Source organism: Oncorhynchus clarkii, chromosome 20, assembly GCF_045791955.1.
Source record: "Oncorhynchus clarkii lewisi isolate Uvic-CL-2024 chromosome 20, UVic_Ocla_1.0, whole genome shotgun sequence".
Classification (NCBI taxonomy): domain Eukaryota; kingdom Metazoa; phylum Chordata; class Actinopteri; order Salmoniformes; family Salmonidae; genus Oncorhynchus; species Oncorhynchus clarkii.
Genome location: NC_092166.1, coordinates 38,340,717 through 38,354,537, shown reverse-complemented (window position 1 = coordinate 38,354,537; position 13,821 = coordinate 38,340,717). Strand labels below are relative to the sequence as shown.

Here is a 13,821-nt window from a genome sequence, read left to right as displayed (position 1 = left end):
GACAGAAAGCATAAAGAGCTACAGCAACACAAAAAAAATGCATGTAGGTACAACCGACAAGGGCGAACAGAAAGTCTGACTTACTTTTGATGAGTTGCAGGGCCTTGAGTGAAAGGGCTAAATCCAAAATTATTGTTGCTCACTATTCCTGAACCCTGAAAAAAAAAACGATACATTCAACACTGTTAACCAGAGTAAATAACACCAGGTTGAATAAATTGAAATCACGGCAGTATTTATTTAGTCGACTAACAGTTAATAATTAAAACGTTTAGAAATGTTTAACAATTTGCCTAGGTAGTCCTGTTGACTTTTCACTAGAACTGCCAGGCCTTTCAGCCTATAAGTATCTGCTAGAGAATGTTAGCATACGCCTGGCATCGATGGACCTCCCATTCTAACAGTCTAATAAACAAATGACATATACAGTGCATTCGGGCAAGTATTTAGACCCCTTGACTTTTTGTGATGTTACAGCCTTACTCAAAAATTGATTTATTTAATATATATATATATATATAGATCTTTTTTTAAATATGTAAATACTCAATCTACACACGATACCCCATAATGACAAAGCGAAAACAGGTTTTTCTTTCCTTCTTTACATAAGTATTCAGACCCTTTGCTACGAGACTCTAAATTGAGCTCTAGTCAGGAAAGAGGGAAAGATGAACGGAGCAAAGTACAGAGACATCCTTGATGAAGCTCAGGACCTCAGACTGGGGTGAATGTTAACCTTCCAACAGGACAATGATCCTAAGCACACAGCAATGCAGGAGTGGCTTCGGGACAAGTCTCTGAATGTCCTTGAGTGGCCCGGCTAGAGCCCGGACTTAAACCTAATCGAATATCTCTGGAGAGACCAGAAAATAGCTGTGCAGCGACGCTCCCCATCCAACCTGACAGAGCTTGTGAGGATCTGCAGAGGAGAATGAGAGAAACTCCCCAAAAACAGGTGTGCCAAGCTTGTAGTGTCATACCCAAGAAGACTTGAAGTTGTCATCGCTGCTAAAAGTGCTTCAACAAAGTACTGAGTAAAGGGTCAGAATACTTGTGTAAATTTATATTTCAGTTCAGAACATTTCTAAAAACTTTTTTTTTTTCTTTGTCAAACTATTTAATCCATTTTAGAATAAGGCTGTAACAAAATGTCAGGGGGTCTGAATACTTCACGAATGCACTGTATGCTATCAGTAAAACAACAATTTGGTTGTGTTTATGAAGGTCTTAGGTAACAGAATAAAAACATATTTTTTAAATAAATTAATAGCATTTTCATTAGTTTCTTAAAAACCTAAAACCACTAGTTCAAGAGTTAAATCCATCAAAGAAATCTGTTCTAATTTAGTTTGTGCAGGTCTAAAGAAACATTGTGGAAATAAGAACATTTATATTTAATCAGATTACTAGTCTGTGCTTAGTGGCCTGAGAAACACTGTGGCGCGAGTGCTGAACGCATGGACAGTGCTGTTATTCAAAAGTGATGTTTGGAAATAGAGCTGCACCTCTTGAATATTGAGAGTTATTTGACAAAGTGTCATAGAATCTGAAAAATATGCTCTTTCTGATACGTTTTACCTGCATGAGACTCTTGAGGAGGATTTGATAAAGGAGTTGCTCCTTTCCCTGCCTCTGTCAATTCCAAGCTGCACCCATCTCGTCATGTACAATTTGGCAACTGATAATATCGTCACTCATCAGACTATTGCCAATTTAATCTAACTCTTATTAAGTGTGAAATTTGTTTTGGTTTAGTTTAGGTGCAGTTTTAAAAATGGTCCGGCTTTGCAGGCTGTCTGGCATCATTCACTTCCCGTCGCTCATCAACTCGGATAGAGTCAGGGATCTGTTCTGCATCATTCTAAAGGCCTACTGTAACACGCATCATTAGCTTCCCGTCGCTCATCAACTCGGATAGAGTCAGGGATCTGTTCTGCATCATTCTAAAGGCCTACTGTAACACGTATCATTAGCTTCCAGTCGCTCATCAACTCGGATAGAGTCAAGGATCTGTTCTGCATCATTCTAAAGGCTGTAACACGTATCATTAGCTTCCCGTCGCTCATCAACTCAGATAGAGTCAAGGATCTGTTCTGCATCATTCTAAAGGCCTACTGTAACACGCATCATTAGCTTCCCGTCGCTCATCAACTCGGATAGAGTCAAGGATCTGTTCTGCATTATTCTAAAGGCTGTACCATGTTTCCCTTACAATGTACTTGATTAGTACTAGAGGTATAGTAAATATAGTCTAGCAACATCTTCATACAGAGAATGTTATCAACCCGCAAGGCACGGAGACAAATTATTTGTTATAAACACGAGTGCCAACGCTGATAAACAGGCATAACACAAATTGAAAGAATTAATTGCATAAAGAAATATTTGTTAAAATATATTTTCAGGACAAGATATGAAAACAAGTAATTTATTGGTTGTATCACGCATTAATTCATTCAGTGAGGAGAGAAATATGTACAAAATCAAACGCCAGTGGCCAGTGGCCTACGGCAGATGTAGTGTTAAAGGCACTTGGGCTTGGGGGAACTTTTTCCAACAACTACTTACTCCGATCTTGTCATCGATGAGCTGGCGTGCTAGTTCCATCTGTTGCGGGGTGCCTCTGATGGAGAAGATGCGGACATTGGGGTCGGTGTTGTGAGGGGGGTTCCTCTGCAGCTCCACGTGGGCTCCAGACTGCTGGTTGATGCTCTTGATGGTATCTCCGCCTGGACAGACAGCACATCACATCACATCACATGAGACCACGCACGGCTGGGAATAACACATCCTTGGTCATTCTTTGACAGCGCCCTTGTCGTTTGTATGCAATAGGGTTGGGCCGATATACGATATCGTCAAAATTTGACCTAGACAATATATGGTTGAGATATCGTAATGTGCAAGACGACACTCTACTTGAAGTTTGTAAATTAGAACAGTGCAGTTCTCTCAGTTGGGCTGTATCAATATGTTACAAATTAAGCCTAAATTAATTCACTAGTTCTTATTTTATTGCTTTGAGAGTATTTTTCTGGTAAAGCAACCATAATATCACAAAAATAGCAGTGTAGTATTATTTAGTCATTAAAGGAAAATACCACTACCTGTTTTTTGGTATTTGTTTCATTAGTCCACTGTTGATACAGTCACAGAATTTTTTTGCATGTCAGAAATTAAGTTTAAGATATAAAACGTTCAAAATACAGAAAGTTTCACAGTATGACGTGTTTTGCAAACTTGATTGCTGACATGCAAAACATTTTTAGGACTGTATCAACAGTGGACTAATGAAACAAATAACTAAATATACACTGAATAAAAACTAACGCAACATGTAAAGTGTTGGTCCTATGTTTTATGAGCTGAAATACTAAATCCCAGAAATGTTCCATACACACAAAAAGCTTATTACTCTCAAATGTTGTGGACAAAATTGTTTATGCCAGCAGCCCTCCGGATGCTGGCCCGCTTCTGGAGCCGAGGCTAGTTGAGAACGTTTAAAAATAGAAGGAAAAAAAGGAAACTGCTACATTATAATGCTATGTCAGAACATCAAAAGTAGGTTACTTGAATATCAAATCGATCTCCTTTAATGCCGGGCGTACAATACACGACTTCCGAATTCCTAAAATCTCTGAGCCTCTCACATTAAACGACCGTCTTTCCAGTAGTTTGTATTGCCAACGTAGTGGAGCGCAAACGGGGGGGGGGGGGGGCAAGTGATACCACGCTGATTCACGAAAACAGTATGATGTGTTTAGATGTTTAACCTAGCTAGAACCAGCTGTGGTTTTAAAGTAGCCTCAAACGTTTTCAGTCAGACATTAACGCTTCCATACAGAGTTGAAATATCTAGCCAATACATGTTGAATTGAATAACATTGCTTGTGAATTTCAGAGCTGTAACGATCTGACACTTTGGATAAAGGCAAGTGCAAACGTATGCTAGTTGTAGTCTAAACATTCTGGGCAATATGTCGTCATCTCACTGGCTTCTTATCTAGCGAGCTCTCGCTATTGCTGATCAACCTTCTCAAAACTTGTCATTGCACATCTCACACTAAATCAAATCAAATGTATTTATATAGCCCTTCTTCAGCTGATATCTCAAAGTGCTGTACAGAAACCCAGCCAAAAAACCCAAACAGCAAGCAATGCAGGTGTAGAAGCACGGTGGTCAGCAATAGCGAGAGCTCGCTAGAGAAGAAGCCAGTGAGATGGTGGGAAAAACTCCCTAGAAAGGCCAGAACCTAGGAAGAAACCTAGAGAGGAACCAGGCTGAGGGGTGGCCAGTCCTCTTCTGGCTGTGCCAGGTGGAGATTATAACAGAACATGTTACAGGCCAAGATGTTCAAATGTCCATAGATGACCAGCAGGGTCAATAATAATAATCACAGTGGTTGTAGAGGGTGCAACAGGTCAGCACCTCACAAGTAAATGTCCATTGGCTTTTATTCATAGCCGATCATTCAGAGTATCTCCACCGCTCCTGCTGTCTCTAGAGAGTTGAAAACAGCAGGTCTGGGACAGGTAACACGTCTGGTGAACAGGTCAGGGTTCCATAGCCGCAGGCAGAACAGTTGAAACACTACATGAGCTATGCAGATTTTGAAAATATCGGGACGTCTGGGATGGCTCAAAGACAGGATAGGTAGCCCTCGGATCTAGACTCAGGCCCACTCACATTAAACAAGTGTTGGTGACGGCCGCGCACCCCAAGTAGGCAACGGCATGGGGATTTTGTATAGAGTATGAACTGGGGGGAAAAAAAACAACCAATAACATTTCTAACAAAAAATATAAAATATAGTAAGAAAACTTTTCCTAGTTGGTTTAAATCATATGATGCACACCAGATGATAACATTAGGATAATGTCATGGGAAACACTTATTCTATCATTTAAACTACAAAACCTGACGTTTTCACATACTGTATGTTGACATTGCAGTGGTGCTGGAGATGATGAATTTGATGTAATAACATTAATTTGATCAACTAGTCCTTCACATGCATTCAATACATAAACACGGTGCATTTCTAATATTATGAATCAATGGCCGAGAGGCATGGTGTTTAACAAAATACACTGAGGTGTAAGGGAATGTTGTGTGCTTATAAACTAAAAAAAGGCTGCAAAAAAAGTCCACAGCTTTCCCATAATTTGCAAATAAATTCAATAAAAATCCTACAATGTGATTTTCTGGATTTTTTTCCCTAATTTTGTCTGTCATAGTTGAAGTGTACCTATGATGAAAATTACAGGCCTCTCATCTTTTTAAGTGGGAGAACTTGCACAATTGGTGGCTGACTAAGTACTTTTTTGCCCCACTAAGTGTTACAAATGTATAACCACATCACACTTTTTAAAGGGTTTATAAAATGTGGTATAACTGACACAACCACCAATGTCAAATGTGACATAACACACTGTTAAATATGACAAACCTGTGCTTTATAAATCATATTAAATTGCCTCTTGGTAGAGCATTGCAATGCCAGGATATTGGGTTTGATACCTGTGATCACCCAGGTATGGCCTTTTAAAATCTGTTAATATTTTTTGCCTACTTTTTGCCTACTTTTTTTCCCCAAGTTCAGTTTTCCAGGTTTCAGCTTTCCCAAATTTCAACAAACCCTGATCTATACAGTATGTCACAGAAAACCTAAAGTGACTGATCCAAGTCAGCCAGAACCAACCCTTAAAGTAGCACAAGTGAGGGGTTACATTTTACTCTTACAAGCATTTCAGATTTCAACATGTTAAAATTTGTATACCTTACACCTTAGATCAGTGTTACCCAACTCTGGCTCTAGAGTACCCCTAACATCACATATTTTTGCTGTATCTCCGGACAACAACAAAAAACTGACAGGCGACCACTACTGCAGGTAAAATGTGATGTTTTGCGAGGGACAGATCATGGATTCTATTAAGGGCCATGGTAACAGGAGACATTTGGTCTAGGGTTTGGGAGAAGCTAATCACAGTCATTGTTTTGAAATCTTTGTCGGCTGGGTAAAAGTTACACAATTTAACTATTTTCAAGTAATGCTTCTCTGTCATTGGATAATCTTATTATTCGGGAAAAGTAGACACCAGACAGACTTAGTGTGTAAATCTTAATGCGGAATTTAGAAAATTGTTAATTGCAGTTTAATTTCTCGTCAGGCACACCCAGGTATAGTATGGTTTTTCCAAAACAAACCAAAACCTTGGTTGCTAAGAAAATTTACAACAAAACGCAACAAAAAAAGAAACGTCCCATTTTCAGGACACTGTCTTTCAAAGATAATTCGTAAAAATCTAAATAACTTCACAGATCTTCATTGTAAAGGGTTTAAACACTGTTTCCCATGCTTAAACATAAACAATTCATGAACATGCACCTGTGGAACGGTCGTTAAGACACAAAGAGCTTAGCGACGGTAGGCAATTAAGGTCACAGTTATGAAAACTTAGGACACTAAAGAGGCCTTTCAACTGACCCTGAAAAACATGGTCCCTGCTCATCTGTGTGAGGAGGCATGAGGACGGCAGATGTGGCCATGGCAATAAATGTAAATGTCTAATGTGAGATGCCTAAGACAGCACTACAGGGAGACAGGACGGACAGCTGATAACAACACCTGCACAGGACCGGTACATCCGAACAGCACACCTGCGGGACAGGTACAGGATGGCAACAACAACTGCCCGAGTTACACCAGGAAAGCACAATCCCTACATCAGTGCTCAGACTGTCCGCAATAGGCTGAGAGGCTGGACTGAGGGCTTGAAGGCCTGTTGTAAGGCAGAACCTCACCCGACATCACCGGCAACAACATTGCCTATGGGCAAAAACCCACCGTCACTGGACCAGACAGGACTGGCAAAAAGTGCTCTTCACTGACGATTCGCAGTTTTGTCTCACCAGGGGTGATGGTCGGTTTCGCATTTATCGTAGAAGGAATGAGCATTACACTGAGGCCTGTGCTCTGGAGCGGGATCGATTTGGAGGTGGAGGGTCCATCATGGTCTGGGGTGGTGTGTCACAGCATCATCTGACTGAGCTTGTTGCCATTGCAGGCAAACTCAACACTGTGTGTTACAGGGAAGACCTCCTCCCTCATGTGGTACCCTTCCTACAGGCTCATCCTGACATGACCCTCCAGCATGACAATGCTACCAGCCATACTGCTCGTTATGTGCATGATTTCATGCAAGACAGGAATATCAGTGTTCTGCCAGAGCCAGCAAAGAGCCTGGATCTCAATCTGATTCAGCATGTCTGGGACCTGTTGGATTGGAGGGTGAGGGCTAGGGCCATTCCCCCCAGAAATGTCTGGGAAATTGCAAGTGCCTTGGTGGAAGAGTGGGGTAACATCTCACTGCAAGAAGTGGCAAATCTGGTGCAGTCCATGAGATGCACTGCAGTACTTAATGCAGCTGGTGGCCACACCAGATACAGACTTCATTTAGATTTTGACCCCCCCTTTGTTCAGGGACACATTATTCCATTTATGTTAGTTACGTCTGTGGAACTTGTTCAGTTAATGTCTCATTTGTTGAATCTTGGAAAGTTCATACAAATATTTACACATGTTAAGTTGGCAGAATAAACACAGTGAGAGGACGTTTCTTTTTTTGCTGAGTATAGTTGGACCTGGCAGAGTGTGTGCTGAAAAGATGGGAGGACAAGCTCTCCCATGTACAACTTCCAAGACGACCACCCAAGAACATAGCCAGTTTTCCAAGACCAGACATAGCGGAGATTGTAGCTGCAAACCGATCCCGATTCCTGCCCCTTACAACTGTAGCTGGAAAAGGAGAAAACTAACGTTCCCACTCCATAATCACAGCCATCACACAAATGCTAATCAAAACCAGTTCAGGCCAACTAGAACGTATTTCTTGATTTACAGAATAGTAGCAAACTACTCAAGTCAGTATCGCAAATTTCAAAACATTTTGGTGAAATGCCTTTCTTGCAACCTCTTATCAATATCAATGTAGTACTATAAAATAAAGGTAGATCAAAAACACACAACAAAGATAAATAAGAACATGAGAAATTAGGTAAGCTATATACAGGGTGAGTGGCAGGCTTACAATGATGGCAAAAAACAACATTTGAGAGTGCGCTGACCCTGGTGTTAGAGGGGTACGCATCTGGAGGTTGAATGTTTGAAGGGGTACGGCACAATAAAAGTTTGGGAACCACTGCTGTAGAGAATCCCCTCGGTACCCTCTCTTTGACCCTGAAAGTAAGGGAGAGTTTGTCACAATGTCTGGAACTCTCTTAGAAGGCTCCCTTAGTAACCTCCCTAACAACAGAGGTGTGAATTGCCCTCCTGCAAGACAATCGTTAGGCTCTGGTTGGGTGATGGTAAACTACTTGATGCAGCCTGATAATCACAAAGGTCTGGAACTCTCCTAGAAGGCTCCCTAGTAACCTCCCTAACAACAGAGGTGTGAATTGCCCTCTCCTGCAAGACAATCGTTAGGCTCTGGTTGGGTGATGGTAAACTACTTGATGCAGCCTGATAATCACAAAGGTCTGGAACTCTCCTAGAAGGCTCCCTAGTAACCTCCCTAACAACAGAGGTGTGAATTGCCCTCTCCTGCAAGACAATCGTTAGGCTCTGGTTGGGTGATGGTAAACTACTTGATGCAGCCTGATAATCACAAAGGTCTGGAACTCTCCTAGAAGGCTCCCTAGTAACCTCCCTAACAACAGAGGTGTGAATTGCCCTCTCCTGCAAGACAATCGTTAGGCTCTGGTTGGGTGATGGTAAACTACTTGATGCAGCCTGATAATCACAAAGGTCTGGAACTCTCCTAGAAGGCTCCCTAGGAACCTCCCTAACAACAGAGGAGTGAATTGCCCTCTTCGTTAGGCTCTGGTTGGGTGATGGTAAACTACTTGATGCAACCTGATAATCACAAAGGTCTCCCTAACTCCCAGGGTCAGAGAGATGGGTCAGAGAGATACAGATACTGTCAATATATTATTACGGATTTCATCTGTGAAATAAAAGTCATACATGTTCTTCATTCCTCAATTGTAAATGTTTAAGTCTACAATGCATCATTATCCCTCAAAACAATTGGAAGTTATAATACTGTTTCTGGTCTTGTTATACATCCATAGCACAGGTGTCAATTGGGATTTTTCAACGCTATGAGTTGCATGTATAGTACGGACTATTTGATCTTGTACACATTGGCAACTAAAAGTAGAATTGCAGTATAAAAGCAAAACATATATAATGAGAAAAAGAGATATAGAAACTAACGGAAGGGAAAGGTGATGAGCCATGTGTGGAAGGTTGTTCAAAGGATTCTGATGGCGTCATCTGCCTTCTTGAATCTAGCATAGACATCAGTGGGGGAGGGGTAGTTGTTGCTCTTTAAGCCTCAAGTCTATATTGCCAAGAAAACAAATGGTAGAAAAAAAAGTCAGCTCGCTGTGTGAAAGCAGAATAACACTAGGTAGGCCTACTAATGAACATATAGGTGACTAATGACATATGTGACTCGTTTCAGGAAACTAGGCGTATGTCGTAAGTCACTACTTCACAGCAGAGCCATTTGAAAGTTTCTTTGCATCAAATATGCATTTTTTTGGCAGAAATGCCTTTTGGAAGATGTGAACTTTCATGTGCCTTAATAACAAACTTGTAAATACACATACAATTGTTAAATTACGAGTCTAGTTGGTTTAGCCACGGAAAAAGCCAGCAACCTTCCCACTAGCAATGATTGGCTGAGATAATGAGTGGGCAGGACATGCCGAGAAAGGAGATCAGATTGGTCTGCCATATAGAAGGCTTCTGTCTATTTGAGCTGGTCAGTCTGTGTAGGTAATCCTGTCCAACGCAGATTTTAAATAAAATGTATTGTGTAATGGAGCTGCATACGTGTTGACTCCAAAAAGTGGAGTATGATCGCTAAAGAGGTGAAGAAAACGCCAGTCTCCGGATTACATCTTCAAACTATGGGCAACCATGGCATGGCATCCGTGACAGGGAAACGTGTCCATCATGCATGATGCAGTATACGGTAAGATAGTCTAGCTAGCTACATTTTCAGATATTACACATTTCTAATTTTGAAAGAAAGTGGTTTCATTTCAAGCTAAAGTGTACTGTTCGCTAGCTAGCTAACTTTAGCTGACTGGCTCCCTAGCTAACGTTACGCGTTTGATATTATTCGTATCCCAGAGCCGTTTGCATGGCTAGTTAGAGCCTAATGTTAGCTAGCTACATTGAACCTGGTTGAACCTACTACCCAGCAGATTCATGCAGGGTAGTAACGACATGATTTGGCGCTATGCTCATTGTTGTTTAATTAGCTAACGTTAGCTGGCTGGCTTGCTAGCTAATGTTACGTGACGTGTATGATCTTGCACATTGTTTACCTAGCTAGCTACCGGTCTTAACAATACTCCACTATGCAAGTAACCATTTTGGGTGCATTCGTAAATTCAGTCCGAGTATGCCAGAACGCAGAATAACTGATGAATTTTCAAAAGCATAACGCTCGTTGAATATAGCCGGCGTCAGTAAACGTCGGCAAAAAAGCGCAACAAAATTGTTGCCAGCAGAGCTGGTTAGACTGTTCTCCTGTTATTCAGAGGTAAACAAATCATCGGCCAGAGCGTCAAGCGTGCGCTCTGAACGATCCGAGAGCAAAACGAGATGGGTGGGGCTAAAGCTTAAGAGGGTGTGAACGATGCTGAATAGGTGTAGACAAAGAAGAGCCCTTCACTAGGTACTAAAACATTCAAAGGACATTTTCTCAAAGGTGAATTTTACAAGTTGATCAACTTTCAAAGCAGAATTACATTCCCATTGTTCCTAAAAAATGCAGTGTATGATATACTATTTTCTACTTTACTAGTCTCTACTTTTATCCAATGTAAAAAAAAAAAAAAAATTCAATACATAAGACCGATTTGAACCGGTCGGGTCACATATTTGACACAGCCTATGAATACTGTAACGTTGGGAAGTCTATGTATAAAATAATAAACTATCACTACTTACTTTACTGACAGCTGGCCATTAGGTCCCTCAGGCCGAGGTCTCTTCTTCCAGTTTATTTTCCAGTTTATTTTTGGCACATGGAAAAAAAGTTTCTACATCGGCTGGGTTTATGAGAGCTGGAAAATCATTGTAACTGGTTACACAAAGTAGGCGGGGCTCTCAGATCAACGTCTCGTTGCCGGACAATTCTAGATTCTTCACAGGTGGCATAAGTAGGTCCCACTCCGTGCAGCAAAGACACTTGTCTTCAGTGGGCATTGAGCACTGGTACACCACCAATTTCCAGATGTCTCGAGTTGGGACATCTGCCTGATCCGTTGAATGCTCTGTTTCTCTCTCTCATTTCTCTGTAATCTTCCATCTGTTGAAGTTCCTTGTCTGTGTATTTCGGTTCAAGTAAATAGGGCAGGTCTGCAAATTCTAGCATTTCCTCCTCTTGTGATTGTATACAACTTTTTTATACATTTTATATTGAAGGTAATACATTTTTTGTCCTCTATCAACTTAATTGGGATTTCCTCAAGGCCCCATTGTGACATCACTTCGATTCACTGTAAATGCAATAATGCAACTATTGACACAGATCAGCTACTTTGACCACTTTGCAGCAACTTAGACAAAAAGTTAGTGTTTACACCGTCGTCTGCTACTCAAATCTGCTGTTTGAACAAAAAAAACTATATTCTGATAAAAAGTTACAGCTGTTTTAGTAACTGAATCAAAATGTTCTGTAACTTGACTCAAGGCTGCAATTGCTGCCAAAGGTGCTTCAACAAAGTACTGAGTAAAGGGTCTGTAATACATTTAAAAAAATATTTTGCCTGTTTTTGCTTTGTCAATGTGGTATTGTGTGTAGATTGATGAGAGAAGAAAACAATTTCATAAATTTTAGAATAAGGCAGTAACGTAATAAAATGTGGAAAAAGTCAAGAGGTCTGAATACTTTCCGAACCACACCAACTCTCACATGTTCACACCATCCAAACAGTATTATAACTTTTTAAATCCTTTATCAACATATACAATTTGCATAGTATAACTCAGGCTATCCTAACTTAAAATGATTTAAACACGTATCAACTATAACTATTGATGGGTTCTGAGTTCTAAAATTGAAAATATGAAGTATCCTTATGTCACCGAGGGAGAGAGGGGAATGTAGAATATTTACATTCTGTCCGAATATGGTACGCCTGACGTATCCATTATAACAAGCTACAATTAGGAAAGACTGATCTCTGGTGAACAAACCAGAAACGTTCTGTCGACAATCTACCCAGCAGATGAGCCGGCGACTACAGAGAGAGCCAACAAAGGCATACACTTGTAACAATGGACCAAAACAAGAGACCAGTTACAGACCGCAATCACTCAACTACTAACCACACCCACACCACTACTAACCACACCACTACTAACCACACCCAGACCACTACTGACCACACCCAGACCACAACCACTGAGCAGAACCATAAATATTTACCACACAACTACAGACCACAACCACACAACAATGGCCCAAAACTAGATACCAGTTACTGACCACAATCATTCAACTATTGACCACAACTACTAACCACATGACTTTTGACCACAACAAATGCACACAATTCCTGATGACAACCACTGACCAACACAACAACTACTAACCACGTAATTACTGAATCACACAGCTACTGAATCACACAACTACTGACCACAACCACTTGACTGGGGGAGACGTCTTCATAGCTCGACAAATTCCTTTGATTTGTGTATCTGTTTCAGACCGAACAGCCAACACTAAGATGTTGAATGCATCCCCAGTCTGGACGACCAGGAATGACACAGAACATTTCTAATGCTCACTAGCTTCGTCCTTCTCAGGATCATGCTCCGTGCTCTAAATAACTCAACTGGCAAGTTTGCCTGTCTGTAAAAAGAGGGGCAATCTGTACACCTCTGATTGGATAGAGTGAAGCTTTCTCCGTTCACTCGATTCATACTTCACCCGATCACTTCACATCGCACTTCGTTCAGTTTTCACATGCAACAACTGTAGTTTAGACCACAACAACTAACAACTGTTCTAGGTAGATCCAAAAAGGGTTATGTTGCTTCCTTCATATATGGCACCCCTAAAGGTTCTGTACCTACACTGAACAAAAATATGAACGCAACATGTAAAGTGTTGGTCCCATGTTTCATGAGCTGAAATAAAAGATCCCAGTAAAGTTCGTTATGCACAAAAAATGTATTTAGCTCAAATTTGGTGCAAAAAATACCAAAACTATAGACCACAACAACTGAACCACACACCTACTTGCCAAAACAACTGACCACAACGAAAAAAATGACTGACCACTCAACTACCATGAACTACTGCTACTCACCACTACTGACTAGGGATGGGCATTTGAAATGATTTCACTATTAGAATAATAAAACAAATTAAAAACAGATTCCACAAAAATCATTTTAAAGAGCTTTAGCAAGCCCCACAACTTCCCTTGTAAAGTTACCAACTAGTTAATATTATTATTAGGTGTGCTTGCTGAAGTCAAAGCACAAATCTAGATTTCTTACATACTCTTCATGTTATTATTTGGTTTCTTTAGCCCGCTCTAGAGCTTCAATTATTTAAGCTATTAACAAAAAAACAACTTCCAAATGTCCAGACTGCTCCAACTCGGATTGCTTGAGTAGATACTTCAAGGCATTTATACTTTTTGAACTATAAAAAATATTTAAATGAGCTCCCAAAGCATTTCAAATTGCGATATTTTCTTTACAAAAATGTATATTT

At 40.6% G+C, this 13,821-nt stretch overlaps 1 protein-coding gene across 4 annotated transcripts in view; it reads right to left on the bottom strand.

Annotated features, from left to right (window-relative positions):
• LOC139376328 (far upstream element-binding protein 3-like) overlaps window positions 1-13,821 on the bottom strand; it is a 63,908-nt gene that overhangs the window by 21,485 nt on the left and 28,602 nt on the right. For all 4 annotated transcript variants that reach the window (XM_071118723.1, XM_071118725.1, XM_071118724.1 and 1 more), the window contains exons 13-14: window positions 2,572-2,732; window positions 85-155 (exon numbers count right to left, since the gene is read on the bottom strand). In XM_071118723.1, the coding sequence (XP_070974824.1) occupies window positions 85-155; window positions 2,572-2,732 (232 nt within the window). The remainder of the gene's footprint in view (window positions 1-84; window positions 156-2,571; window positions 2,733-13,821) is intronic.